Genomic DNA, 26,463 nt, shown 5'->3' on the forward strand with positions numbered 1-26,463 from the left:
CCTTCTCCAATGCATGAAAGTGAAAGGTGAAAGTGAAGTTGCTCAGTCGTGTCCCACTCTTAGCGACCCCATGGACTACAGCCTACCAGGCTCCTCCGCCCATGGGATTTTCCAGGCCAGAGTACTAGAGTGGGGTGCCATTGCCTTCTCCGCATTCCTTCAACAGAAACAGGTTATTTCATAAGGGTGCCAAAAGGCATCCGTAATGGATATTTTAATGCATTAAAATTTTATATGTTTTATATAATTTTATACATGTTTTAGTTTTTTGGTTTAGGTATAACTGATTCAAGAAAGGAAAACACATTGGTTTAAAGACAAAAACAGCAGGTTTTAGCCATCCTTGGGGAAACAAAGGAAACAGTGGCTGGTTCTTTTATCTTAAAGAATTTAGAATATTTTACAATTTGGATAACATAAGCACTGAGTTCTGCAAAGAATGAAACAAAATATTTACTTTCAAAGGCTTTATCTAGAATAGAAAGTATGTTGAAGAACTATGTTGTTTCTAAGCTGACATCTTAGATGGAATTTCTCCTGCCCCTAAAACGAACGTATCCAATCCTCTTTTGTAAGTACAGTGCAGTGATATCAGGAAGCTTACACTAGCAAGGTATTTTATTAGCTAATCTGTACATTCCAGTATGAATCTGCCTGCAATGTGGGAGATCTGGGTTCGATCCCTGGATGGGGAAGATCCTCTGGAGAAGGGAATGGCTATCCACTTTCAGTATCCCTGCCTGGAGAATTCCATGGAGAGAGGTGCCTGGAGGGCTACAATAAAGAGTTGGACACGACTGAGAAAATAACACACTTTCACACTTTATTCAAATTTTGTTAATTGTTCCAATCAAGTCTTTTTAGGCAAAGAAAACTCATGGCATTCAGTTGTAATGTTTCATTAGTCGCCTTAGTTTGGACAGCACCTTAGTCTTTGTTTTTTATAACCTTTCAGTTTTGAGAGAACTGATCAGTAATTTTGTAGAATGTCCCCACAGTTTGGCCTTCTGTTAAGCTTCTTTATGATTAATTCACGTTTATGTATTTGGGTTAGAAATCTCTAGAGGTGATGCTGTGTTCTTTTCTGTGCATCATATCAGGAGGCATATGATGTTGACTTAGTATACTGTTTTTCACTTGGTCATTAATGTTTTATGGGAAGATACTTTGAGACCATGCAAATACTATATTATTTCTCAAACTTTCATCTACTAGTTTTAGCATCTATTGATGATTCTTGCCTGATCAGTTATTACTGTCATGAATGTCTAGTTGTGATTTTCTAATTCCATTATTTCTTTTTCGTTGATTAGTTGGGATCTACTGAAGGAAGAGCTTTCCTTATTTACTTGACTGTCATCCATTCATATCAGTTTGGACTCATGGATTTTTATTTTATTCACGGGGTTATAGGTGGAATCTTACTTGTTTTGATACTCTTGGAACTTTTTGACAGTTGAGTCATTGTGAGAGAAACCAATAAGCCATTTGCTTCAGTTTTATTTAGGAGTGTAATCTTTGCACTCAGTATTATCTTTTCTTCAAGATCTTATTCTCTAGGTAAAATCCGCATGATGGTGTATACATGGCTTTAAGAATGTTTTAGGAGCTGACACGTGAGGTATTTATAGGCATTTCCTTCTAAATTTCAAAGTTGTCTTGTAGACTCGAAGTGTAGTACAGAGGGTAAGGCAGCGAATCCTCCAAGGACCGGAGCAGGTTGGTAGCAGCGCAGAGATAACGCGCTGCCAGGGCGCTCACGTCCTCCGCACCGCCTCTTTTAGCATCTCCGTGATATAATTAGCTTTGCGTTTATAAGTGTGCAGCGGCATGTGGTTCTTATGCTTAACTTGCTCTTGGACTCTTGAAACCTGCGCTGATGATTAGTTTTCAGCACTTCTCTTTCCAGACTGCCCGGTTCTTTTAAACTACGCTTTACATTTTCTCATCAGCTTAGATTTCATGGGCAATATGGTTCCGTGGTTTTTTTTTTTTTTTCCCCTTTCTTTCTGCGAGGGTAATCTTGAGGCTTCTAACAGTAAGATTCCGAAGCATAAAGGAATTTTAAGTTTAAACCGGTCCTATCAGAACCCGACCTCCACCGGACGGACTCCAGGGGAGGAGGCGGCCAGGAAGTGAGGTCCTCCCTCCAGCAGAGGGTCCCTTCCCCTGCCGCCCGGCTCGCTGCCGCCGAAGCGGAGGAGCCCTTCCTGCCGGGTTGGCCTGCGGCGCGCCGCCCGGTCAAGAGCGCCGCCCGCCTGCCCCGCCCCGCCCCGCCCCGCCAACAAACGCCGCTCTGATTGGCCCGTCGCCTGTCTCTTCTCTTCCCGCAGCCAATCGCGCCGGGCGAGGAGCTCCTGGTCTGGTACAATGGGGAAGACAACCCCGAGATAGCAGCTGCGATTGAGGAAGAGCGAGCCAGCGCCCGGAGCAAACGGAGCTCCCCGAAAAGCAGGAAAGGTAGGAGCCCGCCGCTGTCCCGGCTCCCCGCGCGTTCCGAATCCGGGCCCGGGAGGCCGCCCGCGGCTCTCCGTGACCTTTTCCGGACCTGGTGCCGGCCCCCCCGGCGCTGCTGAATCACGGCGCCGGACGCCGCGCTCGGACTCTTAGCTAACTTGGGGCCGAGGAGCCGGCGCGGAAAAGTGAGCGGACGCGCACCGAGAGAGAGCCGGGGCCGGTTGTCATTTCCCTCTCCCACAACCCGGGTCGCGGGACTTGGGGGTGGGAGCGGCGACCGGTCCCTCCAAGCCGTGCATGCCCGATATATTCTTAGCTTTTTGTGCTATTCGCCAGCGACGCGTCACAGAATGTGTTCTGAGAGTGACATTTCCAGGTCCGCAGATTCGGCGGCCTCGTGCCCATCCTCCCGGACTGTGCAGGAGGGCCGGACGCGCTGCGGCCGATGCGCTGGCCTCCCGGGGCAGGGAGAGGACGCTGCTCTCGCCACCCTGGCCCCCACTCGCCGTGGCACTGCCGTCCCGGCTACACCACTCCAACCTGGCCGGGCAAGGCATTACCACTCCGACCCGTAGTCCTCCCCGGGCCGGGCCCTAGGCCACTCCACTCCACGCCGCGCAAGACCGCGCTGCGCACGACTGCAGCACTCTCTCAAGATTTTAGCACAGATATTGTTGAAATTAGGCCGTTAGCAAAATGGAAGTTGAACAGTGTGCTGTTTCTTTACTTTTGACTCAACTCCAATAGTTTTATTTTGTTTTCAAACAAAAGGTCTTTAAGTGTAGTCACACTTAAATAGAAGGCGGGGGATAATTTCTGGGAGGGAAATAGTCTGGTTGGATATATCATATTTCCAGCTGGCATTCTACACTTTCTTTTTTCCTTTTAATGGAGAATTTTAATATTAATTCGTGAGTCTTTCATAGAGCCCAGTTTGAATGTATGCCAAGGCACGGTATGGTAGTTTGTCAGTAATAGGAAAAATTTTTTTTGTGTTTTTGGTGGGTTTTTTTTTTTTTTTTGGCTCACTTTACGTCTTAAGTAAATTTTTGTAGCCATCTGAACTTGAGTCCGGTCCTTTACTTAGAACACTGAAGAGTGAATGGTGGAAGTCATACTGTAAATGAACTCATAGTGTAAACTTGATTTTGGAAGAATGTAAAAATAATATTTTAAAATGTAGGCAAGAAATCCATTCTGAGTGTTCCATTACATATTCTTTGTATTTCACAGTATAGTCAATAATCCGTCCAGGGTATTTTTTTGGGACTTCTCCTGACTACATGTTCTCTGTTTAACCTTGTATCTTAATAGTTTTTGATCATTAAGTGCTTTGATCATGAATCAGATGATCATGGTCTAGAAAATTTGCCAGGTGTTTTTACTGTTGTCTACTGTTTTATGTGAGTGCTCAGATTTTTGTTGATATTAGGCCTAATGCAAAATTGTTTGCAAACTCTTCAGGTAATTCTGATTGTTCCTTTATTTAGTGTTTGTTTTGTGTATAATTAATGTCACCAGCCTTTCCAGGTAAGTTGTGATTTGCAGGGGCTGGAGTTTGGAGGGCAGGAGATCTTTACTGTTACTAAGCATAATTAACTCATATTTAAATATAGTCATAGGTTAATAACTTCATCCTAAGGCTTTTCTTTGTTCAGCGTACTTTGGTGTGCAGGTTTAGAACATTTTATTACCTTTTTCTTTTCTTTTTTATTCCTTAATTTTTAAAATTTGAATGTGAAGGAAAAAACTGAAAGTAAACTTTTGTTAGTGGTACGTGAACATACACATCTTCGTTTTTATACCTGTCCATATTGCTGGGGTTTTGTGTTGAGTTCAGTAGTTCATATTTCTTATTACCCAGTTATTTATAACTACTCCAAGCTGTGTATAACCCACTGAATCTTAAGTTTTAGTTAAGTACATGAACCTCACTCTTGAAACTTAACTGTTTTGAACAGCTTACTGGTAAGGAGTCCTTTTTGCTCTTTATGATCTAAAGTTTAAATAGTCAAAACGTTTTTGTTACTCTCTGTAAAGCTAATTTATGGCTTACAAAGACCTGAAATGGAGAAAATTTTTATATTAACTTAGTTCTTTTTAGGTCTAATTTAAATGACTTCAGACATTTAAATACCTTTTCAGGCAATGAGGTCAGAGAATAAATCAACATATATTTCATTCAGTAGTTATATTAACTTAGTATTTCTGAAAGCCAGATGTTGAAGACGGGCAGCTGACAGGTAGATGGACCATGGACCTAACTTCATTTAGGTCAGGAGGCAGGCAGAGAGAAACAAAGGGTTGAATTCTTCACAGTTCTGAGCCTCTGCTCCTTTGCATGACAGCTGCTATGCCTACAGCTGTGCATTGCATGTGGTGCCTTTCAGAGTTCATCAGCTCGCTGGTGGATCATGAAGCGTGTTCTGGGCAGTAAAAAGCCCCGATTCCTTTACATACAAAGCGGCCCCTTCTCTTCTCTCCCTCTCTGTGTCTCAGTCACCCATTGAACTAATGTCTGCTAAGCCCTGCCATGTGCCAGTCACTCTGCGAGGTCACACAGGGCAGTCAGTGAGCAGAACAGCAGCAGTAGCTTTTCTCCTGGCACCTGTGGAGACAGGAGCAGACAAATGTTCAATCAGTAAGTTGCTGATCAGTGCCTAGGTGGTTGGCATGGAACAGGCCCTCAATAAATATTTGTTGATGGGCAAACAAAGACTCACACAAACCTGTAATGAAGGAAGGGAACATAGTGCTATGAGAACACAGTTCATATTGTCTCTGACCAGGGAGCATGCAGTTTTGCCAGTGGCCAGAGACGTACATATGTTAGACACTTTGAACTGGAATTATGCATTCTTTCCTTTGTAAGTAAGCCTAACTTACATGTCTGAGAGCCCCTGTAATGAGATTGAACATGAGAAGTTCCTTGAACAGATTGAAACTTTTCAAGTGGAGAGGAAGGGAGGGTTTTTAGTGTTGGCTGTTTCAGGTTATTCTTATTTGCTCCACGGGAAGACTGTGATCTGTGAGGTAACACAGGGCAAATTTAGAAGTCTTTATCGTGTTGATTTCTGTTCCTTGTTAGCTACGGTGAAAAATGAGGGATTGAATGTGCTTGCTAGCAGTAAATGATGTTGGCACATGTTCTTTTTAAAATACAAAATGTAACAGCAGAATGTCTCGGCTGCATCAGAGCCTTACCCATAGTTCTTTTTACTCTAAAGAAACGGCAGTGTCTTAATGCTCCTGGGCTTAGTGGAAGGAATGAAGAACACGGAACTCGGGTTTTTACCAGATGTGTGACTGGGCAAACCATGTCTGGGGTACAGTTTCTATAGATTTAAAAACAGGTGTCATAACGTGGAATGGCCCTTGTGCTACATAACCTTACTGGGTAGCTGTCAGGAGCCGGAGAGATAATAGAAAAGAACATCTCTGTGCAGCCTGTGGGTCCATGGTACCAGCAAGTGCCACTGACAGAATGTGGCTGACAGTTACTTATGTGGTTCTTGAGGAGCTACAGAATTGTGAGTTATTTAATCTGTCAGTGTTTATGGAGCACCTGTGAAAGCTCAAAGGAAGCTGGGGGTCCTCCGTCTCCCCTCTCATGGCAGGGCCGCAGTGTAGGCCACTTCACTCTAATTTTAGGCCTTATTTTAACCTGTTGACTTTCCAGTTCATAGCAAATTAGGAGGAGGAAATTAGAAGAGTTATTTGTAGCATCAAGTAGTTGTATTGCTGATAGCTAGACAGTTAAGACAAAGTTTATAACAAAAACATTAATGAACTATAAAGAGCACAGTTCCATGAGATCACTTAACAGGGTCACATAATCTTTTCTAAAAACTATAAATAGTCCCCGAGTTCCTGAGATCAGCTAATTTTTAGTGTTTATCTAAAAGACTTATAGTCACCATAGGACAGTTCAATTATAACCAACTTAAGAAAATGTTTCATCTCTTTCCATAATTTGTTCACATAAAAATCCTGGAGGTATTCCACCCTGCCCCCGCCCCCCCCCCCCCCCCCCCCGCCCCGGCCCCGATCCTGCCTGGCACACACACACACCTTGTTATTTAACAAGTATTGATATTTTCTGTGTCAAACACTCCTAGGTGCCAGAACTGTAACAGAGAACTAAAACAACCCACGTTCCTGCTTTCAGGGAATTTACACTCTGGGGAGTGCAGGGACAACCAGCCAACAGATGAACAAGAAACGTCTTGTAAAGTTAATAAAGTATGTGTATCAGGGTTGTTAGGTATGTCACTGGGGATGGTTGGCCAGGGGTAGCCTGTCAGAGGCTGTGACTTGATTGACATAGAGACGGGCTCTGTCAAGTCTCGGGACTGAGAGCTGCAGGAAGAGGGACCAAGCTGGGTGTTCTTTTAGCTATGTGGGTGCTTTATTGCTGGGGTGATGTATAGTATAGGGAGAGCCATATAGAAACCCACAGGGGTCTTTGTGTGAAACTCAGTTTTGCAGGGGGACATACTGGCCCCTTTCCTACCAGCACTGCACATAGTGCTGGATTGTTAGGGAGATTAGAGAGATGAGTGTGAAAGTCCAAGGAGGAGCACGTTGCCTGTGTTATGGGAGCTCAGTGCAGGTCGGAACACCAGAACCAGGTGTTCTGGCTGATGTGTGTTCAGGCTTCAGGATAGGGTAGGGATTGCCAAGAGTCCTTTGGGAGAGGAGGTGATGCTGCCTTCTGGTCGAATAGCTGAGCCCATTGGGGAGGACTCCTGTGAAGAATACTGAGGAGGGGAACAGGGAATGAGTTGGGGAAAGAAATTCACAGGGACATGAGAGGTCACACAGCTGGGCTGAAAAGCAGATAGAAACAGAGGTGGATCAGGAAGCTCTGATGGAGAGTTGGAGCCACATGGGCTGTACGGTGCTGAAGTTGGAAGGAGGAATGAGCTCCGAGAAGTGCTGAGGGGCACTGAGCATTCTTGTGGGTGATCCCGTTTAGCCTCTGCTTCTTTTTAAAATAATCTGATTGAGTGATTGATTGATTGGCTATGCTGGGTCTTTGTTGCTGAGCAGACTTTCTCTAGTTGTGTGTGCAGGCCTCTCGCGGTGGTGATGTCTCTTGTGGAGCATACGCGCTAGAGTGCATGGGCTCAGCAGCTGTGGTTTCAGGGCTCTAGAGCACATAGCCTCTACTTCTGCGTGGTAAGGCTCCAGGTGAGGAAATGGACACCCAGCGAGAGTGGATAACTTCAAGCTCTCTCTGCCAATGAATGTCAGAGGCAGAACATGAAGCCAAGTTTTCCATAAAACCTGGTTTCCACATGCGCAATACTCTGCTTTTTGTCCAGTTGTACATGTGGAGGTGGAGAAGGGAACAGCAACCCATTCCAATATTCTTGCCTGGAGAATCCCAGGGACAGAGGATCCTAGCGGGCTACAGTCTATGGGGTTATAGAGTCGGGAGCAACTGAGTGAGTAAACAGCAACAACATGTTGAGGACAGCAGCGGTAGAAGTGCTCGCCTTGGTTCCATTTAAAGTTAAAATTAGAGAATACATTTAGTGAAAGCAGAGAACAGGTGGGCTTCAGTGACATTTGATGTCTTGACCTGCCCTGCCCTAGCAGCCAAACAACTCTGAGGCTCCTTGGCCAAAGCTGAAGGGTGGTGGCTGAATGACAGAGGCCTGGCCATGGTACCTGAGGACGATGACAGATGGGCCCTGAGCTTTCTGGGGCCTGGTGGGCAGGTTCTGTGCCCGCTTACAGTGCACTCATCCCTTGGTCTTGTTGGTAAGTGTTGGAGCAGGGCGTGGGCCACTTGGAAGTGGCTACAGTTCTGTGGAGATAGGGCCCCGGCATTAGATGTTCCATGGCTTGTGAACTTGTCCCCTTGGACTCAAGTGAGCAGCGTCCTGGTTGGTCCCCAGGGGGAACTCACTGCTTCCAGCGGAATGATGCCTTTGCTCAGCACTGGGTGACCTGCCTTTGATGGTTGCCTGCTGAGTTGATCTTGCTATTTTTGCGGGGGTCTGTTTTTAAAAGCTCAATGCAGTTTCTGTATTTTTTTCAACAGTAAGATTCAGGGAATTTTTTTTCGATTTCTAATTCTACTTCTGCTGCTACTGAATTGCTCTAAATTTAGGGAAATACGTTGGTTGGTATTTTTGTGCCCTTGATTCTTACTATGTATAACTTTGTTCATAGGAAATTCATGGATTAACTAAAATTTTTCAAAGCATTTTGCAGAGTTTCAACTGCTTTGCAAAAATCCTAATATATAGCGTAATTGAGTGTGTTAGGAAATACGCTATGCTCTGTGTAAGGTTGTTATTCTGGTTTTTCTGTCCATATGGAAACTGAAGGTGAGACTTGCCTCATACAGGGAAAAAAAAAAGAATGAATTATGATTAAGTTTTCTAAAAGGTGAAAAGACTTGAATGTAGAAAGTTCCAGTAGTTAATTTTTAAAAATTCAATTGTAATTTGAAAGTAACATAAATAAAGAACAATTTGCTATGCTTTGCCTAGGCAAGAATACTGGGTTCTTTTTTTCACATTACGGATTCATTACTGTTTTTTAAAACTTACCAAGTATTTCCTTAGGCAGTTTTACATTCCTGTTTACAGATGGGCTGTTAACACTACATGAATTTCATGTTCATAGAATTACAGAGAGAGTATATATAGTTTTATATTTGAAGCTGCTTCTAAAGAACTGAGGAAAGGAATAAATACTCCCAGGAATGCCCTCCAGCTGGTTAAAAATTAATAGACATTTCTTACAGTTAAAGGCTGGGTGGCAGACTGGGAGTTGCAGCTTCAGACAGGCTCTCATGGTGCTCTTGCCTGGCATTCATAGTATCTGCTACATGCTGCCGAGGACAGTTCTCAAATTTGCTTTTATTAATGTTAATAATTTGGTTGGCATAGTTTAGGAAGTTGAATGACTTGGAGAAACAGGACTTATTTGAAAACATTACTGTTGTTTCTCAAAGTGAAGAAGATAAATACTGAAAGCAACCGTTTTTCTTTATTACCACTTAGATTAAACCCGTGTCAGATGTTACTAGAGTTCCTGGCTGAATTCATTCATTACACTGCGTTTTGATAGGGACATATCTCAGGATTTGATACTGTGCACACCATGTCATCATGTGATGAACTGCTGCTTTCTGTTGATGGTGACAGTGGCAGCATGTTTCTTGTCTGCCCAGCACTGCGCTCGGTGCTTCATATACATCGTTGCTCATCCTGCTCTTAGCCTTGCAGCGTGGGGAGTCATTCTTCTCCTTCATGAATGAGGACACTGATGCTCGAGGGCTTCCGTGATTTGCCCAAGTTTACCCAGCTACTGAATTAATTGGCTCCACTTTGCCTAAACCTAGGTTTTGTTCCTTAATGTTTCTAAGCAGGATGCCTACACAGAATAAGTAGCAGTGTTTTAAAAGGATTTGCTAATTAGCCAAGACGAATTTTCATTGCTCTCTTCAAAATTGCACGCCTTAATCTTAAATAATAAGGCAATGTGATTAAGTGAAATCTTTTGTGTTAGAAAGCTAAGTTATGGTGAAAACTAATGCCTTCAGTTATTTTTTGCTTTGGGGTTTATGGATTAAATAGATTTATTTTATTCCTTTGAGCATCTCAAACAGTTTTTGAAAAAACTAACAAATCAGATTTTAATCCCTTTCTAGCTCTTGTCTGTTAAATGTTCTTTTAATGACATATTTGCTGGTTTGAGCTTCTTATGAATATTTCATTTCTCTTAAGTTGTGTATTATTTTTGAAATCAGTTTTGAAACCACAGGAACCGAGTGAGACATTGTCTTGGCCTGACTCCCTCTGCAGTGCGGATGGCAGAGGCATTGTGTCTAGGATTGTGGAGTTCTTCCATCTTGTTTTGTTGGTTGTTTTTAAGAAGCCAATGATGTTTAGCGTCCTGCTCTGCTAAGTGTTCTCTTGTTGAGAATGACTGACTGATTTCCACTGAATAGAAAACAACTTTAAAAGTTCACTTGAGCTGAATGTTATAGATCATGAACATGTTTTAATTAGTATACTAGTTTTAAAAGTCTAGAAACTGATTTTAAGTGTAATTCTGATTTGTTTACTGGATAATTGAGTTAAAATATGCTTGTTAGTTTCCTTCACTCTTACGCTGTGACACCAGTAAAAGAGGGATTTTGTTGTGTCAGAATGCGTGTGTGCGTGTGTGTGCGCTCTCGTGTGTGCGTGTGTGCGCTCTCGTGTTCACTCAGTTGTGCCCGACTCTTTGCCACCCCTGGACCATAGCCTGCCGGCCCCTTCTGTCTGTGGGATTTTCCAGGCAAAAATAACTGGGCGTGGGTTGCCATTTCCTTCTGATGGGGGTAGGTTTTTATTTTTTACCTTTTCCTTTAAGAAGAATTCATCTGAACTGTTTGAAGCAGTAGCTTCTTACGAGGTTTTGTTTGCTGATAAAGCTGTTCCTATTCTAGGGACTTGACTCATTTCAGAGGAAAAGCAAGAAAGGAGACAAAGAGAGAAGAGTTGCCCTAACCTGTCTGTGTGCACTCCCAAATCCTCCTCACGTGGGGCAGGAGTGATTCGTCATCATGTGTATCCCACAGTAGAGTCTTTAGAATGTGTGTGCGTGTTTACAACTTAATGCTTCTTGGATTTGTAATTTGTAGGGTAGTTAGTTGTTCTGTAGAGATTTAGTAAGTCCATAACACCCTCATATGCCCTGTAGCCTGGACAGAACTGCTGCTTACTAATCTGAGCTTTCATTTTTTCATGTTTCTTAAGCATTTTTCTTTCTTATTTAATTTTCTCTAAAAATTAAGGGGAGGTAACGTTGTTTAAAAGGTTTAAAATTGGCACATATATTAAGAAAAGTCCTGAGGGATTATGGGTAAGAGACTAGACCATGCTCAGTATTCTGAAGCTCTTATTGTAGCTACTTATTTCCTCTTCCCATTTTTGTGGTCATGACCCTGAAATTTTAAAATATTTTTTTGATAGAAGTTTTTCACTGTAGGATGGTGTAGTTATTTTAATTGTTATTAAATTTAATATATTTTAATATCACAAAGAATATTTGAATAGTTTCAGAGGCAGGAAGTTTATTCTAATAATAAAATAACAGCATTGTGTGTGATATATAAAAATGTCACCTTCTAAAGTAAGATTATGATATCCAAAATCCTTGCTATTTTGATACTTTAAGGAATTTTTATATGTCGTTATTAGTTTAATCATTATCTGAATGACCAGAACCTGATTTCGCCCTTAATGTGGTAGCTGTGTGTTACCTGATAGGTAGAGTTGTAGAGGATTATCTTTGCTTTGGTTAAAAAGAAAAGCAGTAAATACTCCTTAGGCTAAAATTCCTCCTCCCCCTTATTTCTATTAAAGCTACAGTGATAAACAATCTTTTCCTGTTGTGCTTATAATCCTACCTCTTGGTACAGTCTTTTGTAGGTTTCCTGAGCCACCACATGCCACAAAAATGAAGGCAAACTGGTTTGTTCACCCTTGTTTAGAACCCCAAAACCAAATTATGTGTGCTGTTTGAAGTTCCAGGACAATTCGGAATTGAAATTTCTGTGCCTTTTGTTTTTCTACCATTTGGCCTCTTAGTTTCAATTTTCATTCTCTTGCCGGTTTGAGGTATAGAACATGCCTTTCTGGTTCTGTTTGGCTGTATTTTTGTTTTTAACCCATGAGGTTTTCACAGCCCATTTTTCTGTGCAGTAAAGCAGAAAGTCTCAGGTTCCGGTGAGGAATGGGAGGTCACTGCGCTCCACCTTCTGCCTTGGTCCCTTCGTGGTGAAGATGTGCGTGGTGGCATCAGTGGAAACCGTGTTCTCTCCCAGGTTTGTGCTGCCGCCAGCACAGTGCTCATTAGTTGGCAGTTGTGATTTTTGTCTGTTTACACATATGGATTGTAATTTTGTAGGATTAACACTGGAGGTGAAATTGCAGCTTCCCTTCTCACTGTCATCCAAACAAATAATAAAAAGCAGTCTCAATCTTGGTTGGATTTTTGAACAAGGGGTTTAAGATTACAGATCTGCTTGTTTTTAGGAGCTGTGCTGCACGCCAAGTTGCTTCAGTCGTGTCTGACTCTTTGCGACCTTATAGATTTTAGCCCACCAGGCTCCTCTGTTATAGGATTCTCCAAGCAAGAACTGGAGTGGGTTGCCATGCTCTCCTCCAGGGGATCGTCTCGACCCAGGGATTGAACCCACGTCTCTTTATGTTTCCTGCATTGGCAGGTGGGTTCTTTACCACTAGGGCCACTTGGACTGCCCTTTAGGAGTTATATTAGTTGCTAAAATACATTATTCAGGATGTATCTTTTTCGTTACATAGAAGTATTTGATAACAAGATCAAATTTGAGTGTTAAGCTTATTTAAATACATCTATTTTCAGTTTTGATTCCATCAAAATTACAAATTTAGGGATTCAGACTGGAAAATAATGTAAATTACTGTCTGTATGCCAAAGTAAATTAAATTCATGGTTGAATTAGAGTGTGGAAAATATTGAATCAAGAAAGAGTGATCCTTAACTAATACTATTTATGACCCTCTTCAGTTTTAGAGAAGTGAGGTCTTCTAAATCTCCTGGGCAGTTGTCAAGAAGTTCAGTTGCTAAGTGGTGTCTGACTCTCTGCGACCCCATGGACTGCAGCACACCAGGCTTCCCAGTCCTTCAGCGTTTCCCGGAGCTTGGTGAAACTGATGTCCATTGACTCTGTGATGCCATCCAACCATCTCATCCTCTGTTGTCCTCGTCTCCTGCCTTCAGTCTTTCCCAACATCAGGGTCTTTATCAGTGAGTTGTGTCTTCGCATCAGGTGGCCTGAATATTAGAGCTTCATCATCAGTCCTTCCAATGAATATTCAGGGTTGATTTCCTTTAGGATTGACTGGTTTGATCTCCTTACTGTCCAGGGGACTCTCAAGAATCTTCTCTAGAACCACACCCGAAGGCATCAATTGTTTGGCGCTCAACCTTCTTTATGGTCCAACTACTCACATCCATACATGACTATTGGAAAAACCATAGCTTTGACCATACGGACCTTTGTCGGCAAAGTGATGTCTGTGCTTTTTAATACTCTGTCTAAATACCTTTGTCGTAGCTTTTCTTCCAAGGAGCAAAAATCTTTTAATTACATGGCTGTAGTCACTGTCTGCAGTGATTTTGGAGCCCAAGAAAATAAAATCTGCGACTGTTTCCATTTTTTCCCCATCTGTTTGCCATGAAATGAGAGGGCTGGATGCAGTGATCTTAGTTTTTTGAATGTTGAGTTTTAATTCAGCTTCTTCACTGTCCTCTTTCACCCTCTTCAAGATACTCTTTAGATTCTCTTCACTTCTGCCAATAAGGTGGTATCATCTACATATCTGAGATTGTTGATATTTCTCCCAGCAGTCTTGATTGCGGCTTGTGGGTCATCCATCCAACTGACCTCCAGTCCTGTGGCCACTGTTGAGTTTTCCAAATTAGCTGCTGCTAAGTTGCTTCAGTCGTGTCCGACTCCTAGCGACCCCATGGACCGCAGCCTACCAGGCTCCTCCGTCCATGGGATTTTCCAGGCAAGAGTACTGGAGTGGGGCCAAGTTTGCTAGCATATTGAACAAATGTTGGTGAAATTGTTAAACTGTTTTCACAATAGATTGTTACGTTCCCCCCAACTTCTTTCTGTGTTAAAGCACTGTTAGGTGTGTTGCTCAGCCTTCACTGTTGCTTCCTTATCAGATACAACTGGATAAGTACTTTGCCAATGGATAACTTGTTTAAAAGGAACCTGACTTCTGTATGTTGAGACAAGAAGGGAAAATTTGCTGATGCAGCTAAACCTCTGAGTGCTGGGAGATGTACAGTGTGTGGATTTCATTGTGGCTTTCTACAACATAGCCTTAGGGTTACAAGGCCAGATCCAGACCCTAGATCCACCAGTTAACAGCAGTGTGACCTTGGACAGACTACTCTACACATTTTAATCTTCAGTTTGCTGCTGCTGCTGCTACTAAGTCGCTTCAGTCGTGTCCAACTCTGTGCGACCCCATAGACGGCAGCCCACCAGGCCTGGCCATCCCTGGGATTCTCCAGGCAAGAACACTGGAGTGGGTTGCCATTTCCTCCTCCAATGCATGAAAGTGAAAAGTGAAAGTGAAGGCGTTCAGTCCTGTCTGTAAAATGAGGTCATGCTTACCGTGTAGAGTTACTGTGAGCAGTAAGTGAGAGCCTCCCAGGAACATGGGTGGCGCACTGATTTTGGTCCATGCCATTGTAATTGATGGGCATGGGCAGTGGCAGAATCATCTCTGTGGAAGCGCTGCCTATTCCTTGGCCTATGGTAGTACTTCTGGATTAAAAAAAATGGACAGTTTCAACATCTTCTAACATACCCTTTAAAATTAAATCCATATATTTTTCTTTGGCGACACAGAATGAATGAAGTAGGTTACAAATTAGGTGAGAGTAAGGAGCTTGTTTGGATCTGCAAGTAGATACACAAAGGGACATTAGAGAATTCCTCAGGTGGTAGAGACTGCTTCTGTTTTGCATGCTGTCTTGTTTACTGGTTACCCCAAATAGGGTGAATTAGAGAACTCTGGGAATTTGATTTGTTACACAGGCAGAAATAAATATTTCACGGTTTGCTTGCTGCCCAAATGAGGGGCTCACTGTCTTCCTGTTTGTCTATCTTACCTTCGTGTGATCTAGATCACTGGTAACTCTACTGTTAAAACCTTATTTTCTGCAGGTGAGATTTTAGATGAATTTTGGATAAATTTCCTTAGAGTAAATTACCAGATACTCTTGAAGGTGACTGTGTTGGAGCTATTTCAGTACTATATATGACAACATAGGAAATCTTGTCATTTTACATGTTACTGGATATGAATTCAAGCAAAAACAAAAGTGAAAGAGACATTTTCTTAGAAGTTACTATTTGAGAATGTCAGTTTTATCTATTATGTGTTATAGTAACTAAATGTCCTGATTATCTTGCAGTATTTATTAGTATTATCTCAGCAGTCTGGGTTCTTTTTAGTCTGTCAGTAAACAAATTTACATAGACTCACAACTTAAATATGTAGTAACACAGGTGTCCCTGAGCCCCAGATGTTGTGTTTATGGCTGTTCATGACTATGGGGGAGCCTTAGGTGCTATCTGATTATCAAAGAGGTCTAAGGTTTCTTTCCAAAGAGATTAGGAATGTTAAGTGCACTAGTATGCTTAGTTAAAAAATTAAGCACAGAGTGTTTTTTAGAAGCAATAAAATCAGTGGGTTATAGACTTTCACAACTTCTGCTGTTAGAGCATTTATGTGTATTGATAGGGATGTTAGTATTTGGAATAATTCTGTCTCCTCTCAATTAAACGTCTGTCCTCATTGGACTTGTACATTTCCGTAATGATATCTGGGTGGGATCCTGTGAATCAGTGTAGAACAAATGAGCAAAACAAATGGATGAATTTGGATTTGTTAGGGAAGCAGAATGTTATTGTCTTCATAAGAAGGAACATATGCTGGCAATTTAGACTTGCAGGCGTGGGGTTTCTGTAATTTGTTTAGGAGAATCTACTGTGGATAATCCTTACAATTGATTCCATTTACTGAGTCTTTGTCAAGCACTGTGCAAAGTTCTTGATGCACATTATCTCACGTTCCCTTCCCTAAGATGGCATCAGGTAGTCATCAGTATGTATCACAGTTAGTTCTCCTCTGCCTTGAACACGATTATATCAAATCATTAGTCAAATCATGGCCCTTGGCTGCACAGTATAGTTGCAGTTTTGTGAATTCCCTTTTTTTGTGTGGTTCTTGTCCTGTTGTATTCAGAATACCACCCCAACACCAGGGAAGGAGAGGGGGAGAGCCCAGTCAGATCTCACTTACTTCAGGTCATCTCTGCAGGGAAGATGTGTGACCTTGGGACACAGGAACCTTTTAGGGGGACAGATGGAATGAGTGACTGAATTGAAAGTGAGACCCCTTTTCCCAGCATGGACACTGGCCTAGGAGGCAGCTGTGTTTCAAATCCTTGTCTTTTGTGAGCTCTTCCTCCCGGACTTCTTTGTTGTCAGGGGGCATTGTTTTATCCCTGCATTGGCAAAAGAGAGCAGCATCAACTTGAAACCCTGTGGGAAAGTCCTTGGAGGCTGGCACTGAGTACGATTTAGGGTTTCTGATGTCATCTCAGTCCTGAAGGCTGTGTTCCCACCCGGGATGTGAGGGAGGACCAGAGCTTGCAGCTGGGTTTTTAGCAATTCCTTGAGCCTCCTCACTTTACCTGGCTGGATGGCTATTTACATCACCCTCCTCCCACCCCGAAATGACCCCCCCCAACCCCATCCTTCCATCTTGCTTCGTTTTTCCTTCATTCCCTTCTTGTTATTTTTAAGGAAATCCATATTTTTCGGAAACATTTTTTTCCACTAGAAATTTTCTATTTATTGACATTAGTAGGGCCTTTCTGCACGGGGACTTGCTTTTCTCAAAGTTAGACATACAACTTCCATTTTAAATATCTTCGGGGCAGACATATATGTGTTCCCTGTGGGCTTCCCAGGTAGCACAGTGGTAAAGAATCTGCCTGCTCATCTCAGAAGATGTAGGTTCAATCCCTGGGTTGGGAAGATCCCTTGGAGAAGGAAATGGCAACCCACTCCAATATTCTTGCCTGGGAAATCCTGTGGACAGAGGAGCCTGGCAGGCTATAGTCCATGGGGCTGCAAAAAGAGTCAGACACAGCTGAGCTACCGAACAACAAAAATACGTATTCCCTCAACAAAGTGTCTTGTAGATAATAAGCACCCAAGAAAAATGATCCAAATTTCATTTGATCATTCCAGAAACTTTACAGTTATGTAGAGGAAAGATTTAGTAGTCTAATAGGCTTATACATCTGAGAGTGAGAAAAGTTGTTCAATAGGGTAGTGCGTGCTAAGTTGCTTCAGTTATGTCTGACTCTTTGCGACCCCATGAACTGTAGTCCACCAGGCTCCTCTGTCCATGGGATTCTCCAGGCAAGAAGACTGGAGTGGGTTGCTATGCCCTCTTCCAGGGGATCTTCCCAACCCAGGGACTGAACCTGTCTTTTAGGCTCCTGCATTGGCAGGTGGGTTCTTTACCACTCGTGCCACCTGGGAAGTCCTAAATAGGCTAGTAGGATTTTGCTTTTAGGTAGAGGTCAGTAAAAGAAAAAATGTGGAGTTGAATTTATATGTAACTTGTGATTTAAAAAAATAATTGCTTTGTGAAGAGAATACATTTGACTTCCTTCCATGCTTCTTGAATCTGAAAGACAACCCGGGCAGTTTTGAGTTTGCCAGAGGGGTGAACTTTTGCTGGCCCACATATGTGGCTGAGCCCCTGAGAACTCCTAGCTCTTTTTCAATAGGAACAGAGTGGTGTCAGCCATGAACTCTGAGAAAGGTGCATCTGGAGGCATGAGAGGGGCTGGAGGACGATTGAGTGGTGAACAGAAGGGAATGGGCTCATCTAGCAGTAGTGACAAAAGGTCTTAAACATTGCAGTGGCATGAAAGTGTCTCATTTCATGGTAGAGCCCAGTGATTCAGCAGAGTAGTATCTGTACATTCTTTTGTGTTTATAAACGGATTTCCTAAACCTTTACCAAAACGTGTCATATTAAAATGCCATTGCCTAAATTTTACATTTTCAGAGAAGCAAAATAAAAGGTAGCAAAGAAGACTCTCATAATTATCCTAGTTGACCACCAAAACATTGGTCCTTAGCTTATACCTGGAGAAAGCAATGGCACCCCACTCCAGTACTCTTGCCTGGAAAATCCCATGGATGGAGGAGCCTAGTGGGTTGCAGTCCATGGGGTCGCTAAGAGGTGGACACGACTGAGCGATTTCACTTTCACTTTTCACTTTCATGCACTGGAGAAGGAAATGGCAACCTACTCTGATGTTCTTGCCTGGAGAATCCCAGGGACTGGGGAGCCTGGTGGGCTGCCGTCTCTGGGGTCGCACAGAGTTGGACACGACTGAAGTGACTTAGCAGTAGCAGTAGCTTATACCTGGGAGGCACTCAGCATGGTTGTTTAGATTTTTGATTCAGATAGTTATGGGTGTGATACCCAAGTGCATTGAAACAAATAGTATGGCTGTTCAAAAGGAGGAGACAAATCAGTTTTTTGTTTGAAGTTATGTGATGCATGGGAAAGAGAGTTGAAGGATATATACCAAAAGGCTCACAGTGATAATGTGAATGCTTGGGCATTCAGTTGACCCTTGAAGACCACTGTGGGTTCCACTTATAGGTGAATTTTTGTCCGTAATGAATAGTATAGTACTCGGTGACCTAGGGTTGGCTGAATCCCAGGATGCAAAAATGCGGCTATGGAGGAATCACATATATGGGGGGCAGGCTTTAAGTTACGCACAAATTTTCTATTTCATAAAGGGTCAACGCCCTGAACACACACACACAGCATTGTTAAAGGGTCAGATGTATTTTAAATATCCTTTAAATCTTTGTTACTGTGTCTCCGTTGTGAATTTGGTTTTCTGGGAAGAGCACATTTTTCTGGACACTCCGCTGGTGTGTGAGGTGGGAAATGGGAAAGAAAGACACCACGGGCTTTTGCTGTGAGCACGGTGCCAGATTGTACTGATATAGAACCGCCCGCGTTAATCTCAACCAAAAGAAACATTTTTCAGTTGTCTCATTACTCTTGCTTTTGTCGGTATTTCATTTAAAAAAAAATTTTTTTTTTTGCATCATGTATTGAAATGTTTATCTAGAAAAATTAGAAAATACAAACAGATGGAGAAACGGGTATCATACCTTCATCAATAATCTCATCACTGGGAGCCACCTGCCAACATCTTAATGCAGATCCTTTTGGTTTATATCTGTGGGTGAATTGTAGCATGATTTTATTAATTAGTGATGTGGCTTGACCATTGTTCCTCTGAGCATTTTTGTAGACAAATGTAAAGAATGAATTTCAAATACTGCAATTGTGTTGATTCAGATTTAGATCTAGATTTTACTTCCTGAAAATATTTTTAAACCAAGTTTTGTAATTAATTCATCAGGATATAGCATTGTAAAACTTATATTGGACTTTGAGAGGGAAAAATAGCCTTTCTTTTCGTTAAGACTAATCAGTTCTCAAGGGCGTGGCTGTCCCTTCTGTTTTAGGGTTGCCAGGCACTTGTAACACACCACCTCCTTGCACAGCTCCCAGGCCTGATTTGTTTTGCCACAGGGGACTTATACCTGAACGTAAAGTTAGTTCCTTGCTTTAAGTTGGCAGTTCATTTTTTTTGTGGGCTTCCCCAGTAGCTCAGTCAGTAAAGAATTTGCCTGCAGTGCAGAAGACCGGGGTTCCGTCCCTGAGTTGGGAATATCCTCTGGAGAAGGAAATGGCAAGCCACTCCAGTCTCCTTGCCTGGAAACTCCCATGGATGGAGGAGCCTGATGGACTGCAGTCTATGGGGTCACAAAGAGTTGGTCACTACTAAGCGACTTTCATTTTCAGTCTTTAGATACCTTTTTTCCTTCTGTAAGACAAAGGCTAATGAAAATCCATGAAAAGAACTTGAGAAATTAAAATGATTATAAAACAGAACAGGCTAGCAGCTTGTTTAAGTTTCAGAGGTATTTAGTTAGTCTCTGAGATCATTTTGTTTATGCCACAAGACTTTTTTGAGGTTCCCAGGAGTGTAAGGAAATTTAAAGCTTTCTTAATTTGAATTTACTAATGTTTATTTGGGAATCCATTTCTAATATTTGGAATTAGCCCGCTAAAAGCCTTTTCTTAAAAAGAGAAATTAACAGCTCCCTTCAGAGGTGATCTTTGCTGTTCTTCCATCAGCCTGACGTTTGGAAGAGGTGGGGAGCCAGAGCTCCACGACAGCAAAGACTGTGCACCCCGCCCTGCCCCCATCCGTCTTTCGGGCTGTGAGCATTCCAGGAATTTAGACTGTGATCTGCAGTGCTGAAAAATCCAGAACTTTGTTCCATTGTTTCTGTTGAAGCAAAGCCTGGAGTCCTATTTTAATGCCATGAGCAACTTAAAACCGGAGAGGTTTTATTTTTATAATTTGCCTCCAGAGTTACAGACAGCTCTTCGTGAGAAGTTTACAGAAAAAGATTTGAAATGTTGCCCAAGCAGCATTCAGAATTTTTACTACCAGGTGTATTTCAAAGTTATTTTTTGTGCAAAAGAAATCTTTAGAAAATGTATAGCCTTATATATCACTTGTGTAAAAACCAACCGTGGTTGCATCGCACTGCTTCACATTTCTCTCTTTGAAACACCACGGCCTGATGGAGCTAAGGCCACAAGTGGCTTGTTTGCCCACCGATCTTACCTTGGCCAGTGGTAGTGGCCACTTGTGGCCATCTGATAAACTCTCTCTTGTGTTACGTGTAGGGATGCTGGTGACCTTACACAGGGAAGGCTTTCTGGTTGCAGTTTCTCACATCAGTCCTCAGGTTTCCTTCTGATGACTTCCAGGGTAGCAAATTCAGTATTTTTTGTTTATTTTAAGAATACATGAAGTATATTGAAATGACCTGTTTATTCCTTGTGGGAAACCTAGCTTTGTGTAACCATTTCTAGCTTCTCTTCTCCCTACTCATCATCACACCCACTGCAGAATGTTAAACTACTGCCAGATGTGCTGAGGCCTAAGACTGCCCACCCTTTAGCAGTTCACACAGAGTACTGTTTTGGCCATACTTTAAGCTAACAGTTTTGCTGTTATCCATTGGTTCCCCTTGCTTACTATCTGATCTGTTAGAGATTTTGTTTGTGGGTTTTTTTGTTTTAAATCCTGTGTCATTTAACATGAACTTTATGCCTTTTCCCCAGTTAGGCTTTTCACCTTATTTTGGACCTGCTGTCGTGAAAAACCCCTCCTTTGCCTTTCAAAAATTGAAAAAGATGTGTAATGACTTTGTATGTTCATGATGAATTTCTCAAACTTGCCTGAAATGCAGATGGTACTCTTAATTCATTATAAGGGTGAAATTGGAACCCACAGATTGTCACTAAGAAGGCTGTTAGAACACAGTGGATAGAATAGTGAATTGGATGAGAATAAAAGTCCCAATTCTACTACAAACTTGCAATGAGATTTTGGGCAATTCTTGTAAGGAAGTAAAGCTCAGAGAAGTGTATTTGTGAAGTTTGGTTAAACTGTCTTCATGGCTCCTTCTCCTCCAAGTCTTAGGGTTCTTCTCTTTCTTACCTTTTAAGGTAGCCCATTAATTGCATTATTCCACGTCTGTTCTCTAAGATCTGTATCCTCTACTTAGCTGGATACTTTATCGAAGCCTTGCTCCAGCCTTGTGTGAAAGCATCATCATCAGGTTTCCTGTGGGGAGCCTCTCATTTCAAGGCAGGAGGAAGAGGAAGATTTTTGCCAAAGAATGGTTAATGGAGGAGGACAGTCTGGTAATGGTATGAGGCCCAGGAGAGGAATTTTAAGCTGTAAAGGCCATCAAACTGTTTGATGATGAGAAGACACTGAGGGGCAAGTAGAGAACTTTGGGGGTTTGTGATTTCAGGATTAGAGGTAGCCATCCAGGTGGAATTGCGGCAGCAGGGGTGAAGGGCTGTGTGAGTGAGGAACTGGAGGTGGCAGTCACGCCCACCCTATGGTGGTAGGGTGGTGGTGGTCATGGTTGGTCCCTGTTCAGGCCAGCCCAGCCCCTTCAGGCTAGCTGATCTTTCATGGTGTGATTGTGGGTCTCACCTCACAGGTGGAGTCTTGCCTGGTTTGGAATCATCTCTGTGTCTGAATAAGAGGGTGAGCTCTCCAAACAAGGATGTGCTGGCCCTGCTTCAGCACACTGATACTGAATTCTGTCTGATTGTATGCTTCAGAGTTGGGTAGCTCCCCAGTGAGGAGGCAGGCAGTGCACGTAGAGTTACATATGGTTCTAAATTTAATTCATTTAAATCACCAAATGCATGAGCCTTCACTGTTGTGATGAATTTTTAATGTAACTTGAGCAAGCCTTATAGAATTTTGCATCTCTCTGATGCTGAACATTTTTAACTGAGACATTATTCTTTAGAATATCCTTGTTGTCTAGTTCATCAGAAGAGTAGAATATAGACAAGAACTTAAATTATTCATGTGATGCTTTAGGCAGTTTTGGTTTTGCACCTTACATTGCAGGCACCCAGCAGCTTCATGCTACATGTTGTCTTTAACGTGTAGTTGATGCAAATGTAGAATTTCTCTATATGGCAGCTATTTCTCTAGAAAATCCAGTTTTATTGATATTTAATGTATTTGCTTAGACTGGGGTTCTGTGCTGTTGACTGATACTTGTTTCTGGCATAACATAAAATGGAAATGGAAAATGTCTGCATTCTAATTTGATGGTTCCTTTTCTATAAATGTAGTGAAAGTCTTTCTATTTCTTTGCTTTCATCTACACTTGAAAGTGGGTGAAATAATGGATATAAAGTGGTGTGTAAAGAATAAGATATTTGTATCATGCCATTATTGGTTGTAAGAAATAAGTGTATTAATAGTTTAGTTAGTAGAGCACTTTTGGTACCGTCAGCCTTGGATTTTAGTTCTGACTCGAGAGGCGATTTAGTTGTGTGATCTCAGGCAGTTGACTTCATGCCTGTGGTCCTTGGGTGTCTCTCTAAAATGAGAGACATAGGTTGGGACTTCTGGCAGAACAGTACTTAAGTAGTAAGGACATCAGTCATGAGCATGGGATAGGCCGGAAGTAAGTATACCACATCCTATCCCCCACTGAGAACACAGAGGCTATTATTTGTGGAGGGGTCGGGGGGAAGCCTCGATGTAGGGGGTGACTGCTGTTTTCCTTCTGTTTCATTCAGTTTTCTTCATCTTTGTGTGTTTCTTTTCCTTATATACATAATGTTGTGTGCTGTCCTTCGTCATGTTCTGTGTCATTGTCTCCATTCCACTTTCCTTGTGTTTTCATTCCTATATCTTTCTTGTTTAGACCAAGTGGAGCACGCAGCTGGCAGAGCCTCTATGTAGGACCCTTCAGGAACCTGAGGGTAAGTGCACACGTGTACTTACCAGGCTCCCAGCAGCTCTGCCGGACCATTTCCCAGGCGCTTCCTGCCTTACAGACAAGAACTAACACATGCCCCTCCCTTTGCAGAAGTCCTTACAGGTTGTTTTCAGTTAGAAGTTGTTTTTGTTTACTTTTAATTTGATTACATGTAGAACAAAAACCAGCTATCGGGCAGAAATGTATTGATTTGAGGAAATGGAGTAGGTGCCACCAGGTGCTGTTACGGTATTTGTGAGTGACACTGGGCGTACCTAAGAGTGAGTCAGGGTTCCCAGGGTCAGACTGCTCTACTGTCAGAGCCTGGGTGGTTCCCGGGGGACCCTGGTCTTCAGTTTCTAGCACAGAAATAGCAGGTAGGACGGGGGATAGCCCCTGCATCTCTAGTCTTGGTCCTAATGGGAAGTACCTTGAGCATTAGAGGATTCTGATTAAGACTGAGGAAAACATTTTATGTATTAGATTATCTCAGTTCCATTAATTAGTGATGATTAGATTCATGGTAGACTGGTGTCCATCATAAATTAAGTCTATCAGTGTTCACCAAAGGCACTTAAGAGGTAAGTTTAATTGTTCCATCGCTTAGTTTTTAGAGTTGGCTTGTTAGTATTATCAAATACTTTAAAAATTTTAAGAAATACACAGACTGTGGAACCCCATAATGGTTTAGCCCGGTGGTTCTTAACCTAGAGAGACACTGTCTTTTGGGTGAGGCTTCAGCAGTATCTGGAGACTTTAGCTTGTCACAGATGCAGGGGCACACTGTTGGCATGGAATGGGTGGAGGTCAGTGATACTTCTGAATGTCCTGTGATGTTTCAGACAGCCCCACAGCAGAGAGCAGTCTGACCCCACGTGTCAGTTGTGCTGCAGTTGACGGGCTTGCAGCAAGCCTGGTGGGTGCTCTTGTTTGCTCTCCAAATAGACTGTCCCTACCGCATGTGGCTTCTCTTCACCAGGTAGAACAGGGTTTCCTGGTCATGGTTTTTAAAGAGGATAACAGGGGCAGCAAGGGGTAGGGGCAACGGGTAGAGGAGTGGGGTAGTTTGGTGATGGCATAGCTGCTCACTGATTAGGAGAGTCTAAAACTAAGATATTTGAAGTTCAGTATCAGCTAAGTGTTCTAATGTTCTTTTAGGCAGGAAACTAAAACAGCATTTTTAGCTATGTACTTTCATTCTTGGTACGTACTAATGAGTGGTATTATTAAAGCTGTGATTTGCTTTATGTAAATCTAGAAGTTTTACTATTTTAGTAGTCTGTACATATAGGTCAGTTTGCCTTTTTTAAGCTGAAGAGTTAGGGATTTAAAATGGTACTTTGTTTTTTAAGACTAATAAATCAAATGGCTGATTGTTAAGTATCTTATACTTTTTTCTTGTTGCATCTCTTAAATATCTATCAAAATATGGAGGTGTTTTTGATGGTTAGTATTTGTATTGTAGTTGATGTTTCTGTTTTTAATTATGATTTTTTAAAACCAGTTTTAAAGCACTATCAAGTGCTTTCATATAGCACTTGATAGGTTTCAGAAAATTTTCTGCATTGTTTTTTAAGAAATTGTAGTACAAGTTGACACCTGTTCTATTAAATTTTATAGTGTGACTTAAAGGTTTATTTATAAGAGGTGGAGTTTAGACCTCCCTTTTTATTTATTCATACTTGCAGAAAGTAGAAAGTAAGGTTGGTAGAAAAGGGTTATATTGTTTAGCCTGTTTGAAGAACATGAGGTGGTACTGATGTCTTGTAACTATTTGAGGATTTTGATTCAGGGAAAACACGTTCTGAATATAACTTTTGAATCAGGCGTCTGCAGGCACTGGGACCCCTTTCCATGAACCCCTTCAGACTGGTACTGCAGTTACTAGACCAGTTACATTCATAGCCAAGTAATCTTTTGTGTTTGCCTTGTTTGCTACCGGTAGTCTGATATGGGCCAGGCACAACACACAAACAGCACGGCGTGTATCATAGTGAGGATAAGAAAACTGGTTGAATCCATATTCCTTTAAACACACCTGGATTCTCAAGAGCCTTTGTCATCATCAGATTTAGGCTAAGTGCTGTTAAGTTGGCAAAGGGTGAAAGACTCGAAAGAAGAGGTTACTTCTTACCAGATGAAAAGGTGTGTTCATATCCTTGCCCCTTGCAGAAGGGATTGGTTCATCACATTTCCACCTGGAGACACGAATTGGCCAGCTACACACAGACTGTCAGCTCGTTTCCACCGGAGTGTGGTTCCAGTGAAGTACACGCTTGTGTCACGGGTTCAACTTCAGCTGCCTTTAGAAATGAATGGAGTGAGATGTTACTAGGAATTTGAGTTTTATATAATTGCAGGAGACATCTTCAGTTTTTTTTACAAGCTGAAGAGTTAGGGATTTAAAATGGTATTTTGTTTTTTAAGACTAACAAATCAAATGGCTGATTGTTAAGTATCTTATACTTTTTTTCTTGTTGCACCTCTTAAATATCTATCAAAATATGGAGGTGTTTTTGATGGTTAGTATTTGTGTTGTAGTTGATGTTTCTGTTTTTAATCATGATCTTTGTAGTGGTGATATTTTGTGTCTCTGACCTCATTTCATTTGTTGTCTTTGTTTTAGTTAGTTACTCTCCTCTGTAGTAATTCTCTACACTAGTGTTAAGGAGAATACCATTTTCCAGAAGCTATGAGTGGTTTCTAGTTTCTAGTCATTTACTAAATCAAAGATGAAGGTGTCAAGAGCCTTGTTCTGAAGAGAAAAGACAGTTCCAGGAGCTGTTGAGGCCTGGTTGGGGGGAGTGTCACAGAAAGAGAAGGAAAGTTTAGAGGAAGGTGGGTGGAACTTATTCTGAATCTGAAAACTGAAAAACAAAAGCTCCCAGGAGCAAGAAATGTAGAATTTAAAAAATGGAACAGGGTTACAAATTCTGATTAAATCCCAGAGAGGCGGAGCTTCCAAACCTTCAGCATTAGTACTT

General features: G+C 42.0%; 1 protein-coding gene across 11 annotated transcripts in view; it reads left to right on the forward strand.

Moving 5' to 3' along the window:
- PRDM2 (PR/SET domain 2) overlaps positions 1-26,463 on the forward strand; it is a 133,140-nt gene that overhangs the window by 54,557 nt on the left and 52,120 nt on the right. For 9 of the 11 annotated variants that reach the window (XR_015143238.1, XM_086343797.1, XM_086343788.1 and 6 more), the window contains one exon: positions 2,334-2,460. Coding sequence is in view for 8 of the 11 variants with exons in the window: in XM_086343797.1 (XP_086199923.1) it covers positions 2,334-2,460 (127 nt within the window). In the remaining 3 variants the exon portion in view is untranslated. Of the gene's footprint in view, positions 1-2,333; positions 2,461-23,425; positions 23,484-26,463 lie in introns of all 11 variants that reach the window. The other 2 variants (XM_086343798.1, XM_086343799.1) reach the window with 1 other exon arrangement.

This window comes from Bos grunniens, chromosome 16 (assembly GCF_055505025.1).
Source record: "Bos grunniens cultivar Pamir isolate PY7600 chromosome 16, Bosgru_T2T1.0, whole genome shotgun sequence".
NCBI classification, from domain to species: Eukaryota; Metazoa; Chordata; class Mammalia; order Artiodactyla; family Bovidae; genus Bos; species Bos grunniens.